Source organism: Saprolegnia diclina (assembly GCF_000281045.1).
Source record: "Saprolegnia diclina VS20 unplaced genomic scaffold supercont1.224, whole genome shotgun sequence".
Taxonomy (NCBI): Eukaryota; Oomycota; class Saprolegniomycetes; order Saprolegniales; family Saprolegniaceae; genus Saprolegnia; species Saprolegnia diclina.
The window spans coordinates 8,519-9,827 of NW_008246291.1; the positions used below are offsets into that span (position 1 = coordinate 8,519).

A 1,309-nucleotide genomic window follows, 5' to 3' on the forward strand; every position below is an offset into this window, starting at 1 on the left:
TGGCGTCGTCGTAGTTACCGAACTTGTTGCAGGAGCTTCTGTGGTCGGGAGGGGTCGAGGCGTAGGTTTCCGCGTGGTTGTGTACTTGCGTGGCGTGCTAGGGACCAGATGCGGGAATACGGGCTTCGGGAACTTCGCGGCCTTGGCGGTGCCGTTGGCGAAGAAGTACCCAAAGTGTTTTTCGAGCGGCTCCGGTTGCGTCGTGTCGTCGTCGCGCAGGTCGTAGAAAGAGTACCAAAAGACGTCGCCACCGCCCTGCGACGGCGTCCACTGCATGAGCGCATCGTAGTACTCCATCGCGTTGTCCAGGCTTGGGGCGACGCGGGGCGCCACAGTCGACGGCGGGCCGCCGGTCGAGTAGCCAGTCTCTGTAAGACGCAGCTTCTGGGCGGGGTAGATCGCCAGCATTTGGTCCCAGAGTGCTCTCACAAGAGCGGTCGGGTCGCGCGCGTCGTAGCCGTTGTCAAAGAACGGGTAGATGTTGACGCCGATGACGTCGCAGGCGTCGGCGAGGGCGAGCATTTCCTTGCGGATCGCAGGGTTGAGCCACTCTGTGATGCGTTGGACGGTGCCAACGGGCACGACAACCGAGCCGTTGGTGCGGTTGGCAACCTCGGACTTGATGTGCTGCACCTGGTCGGCGATGAACGCCGCGTCAAAGTCACCGTGCGGCGCCACATTTTCGTTGCCGACCAAGACGGCGCGGACGGTCTCGGGGTAAGCGACGGCGCCGTCGATCGCGGCGGCCACCTGGAGCCAGTACCACGGCTCGTGGACCATGTAGACACCGAGGTACAACGGGACACCGTTGGCGGCAGCAATCGGCGTCACGTCCACCGAGTGGTACTTGGAGTAGTACGTCCGGACGGTGTGCACATACGGCTTCATCTGGGCAAAGTCCTCGTCAATGCCGGCGGCGAGCGCGGGCGCGTCCAAATATTCCCACGGCTGCAGCGGGTACGTGTCGAGGTGGAACGGCGAGTAGCACACACTCGGGCGAATTGGCGCCGCCGACGCCGCGGCGAGCCCCACAAGAAGCAGTCGACCGAGCATGCGACCGGAAATTGCGAAGTGACGCAGAGCCACCGGCGACCGCGGCACAACTCGGAGACACTCCCGGTCAGTCACGGTGGCGACGTGACCCTGAAATGGACTTCGGCAGGCGCTACTACTGGGCTAGGCACCCAAGTGCTATCGCAATTGATGTCTGCGATCACAGACTATCTGGATGCGTACCCACCATCATGACCCATGCCACCATGTCTTGGCCATGCACGCGCGTGGCGCCGAGCTGCATACTGCTGGCGCT

General features: G+C 63.2%; 1 protein-coding gene across 1 annotated transcript; it reads right to left on the minus strand.

Moving 5' to 3' along the window:
- Nucleotides 1-14: 14 nt before the first annotated feature.
- Nucleotides 15-1,053, minus strand: SDRG_17241 (hypothetical protein; the record flags this gene model as incomplete). The annotated part of the gene is made up of 2 exons (XM_008623481.1): nt 15-38; nt 121-1,053. 2 exons carry the CDS (start codon nt 1,051-1,053, stop codon nt 15-17), a joined length of 957 nt encoding a protein of 318 aa, XP_008621703.1.
- Between the last annotated feature and the right edge of the window lie 256 nt (nt 1,054-1,309).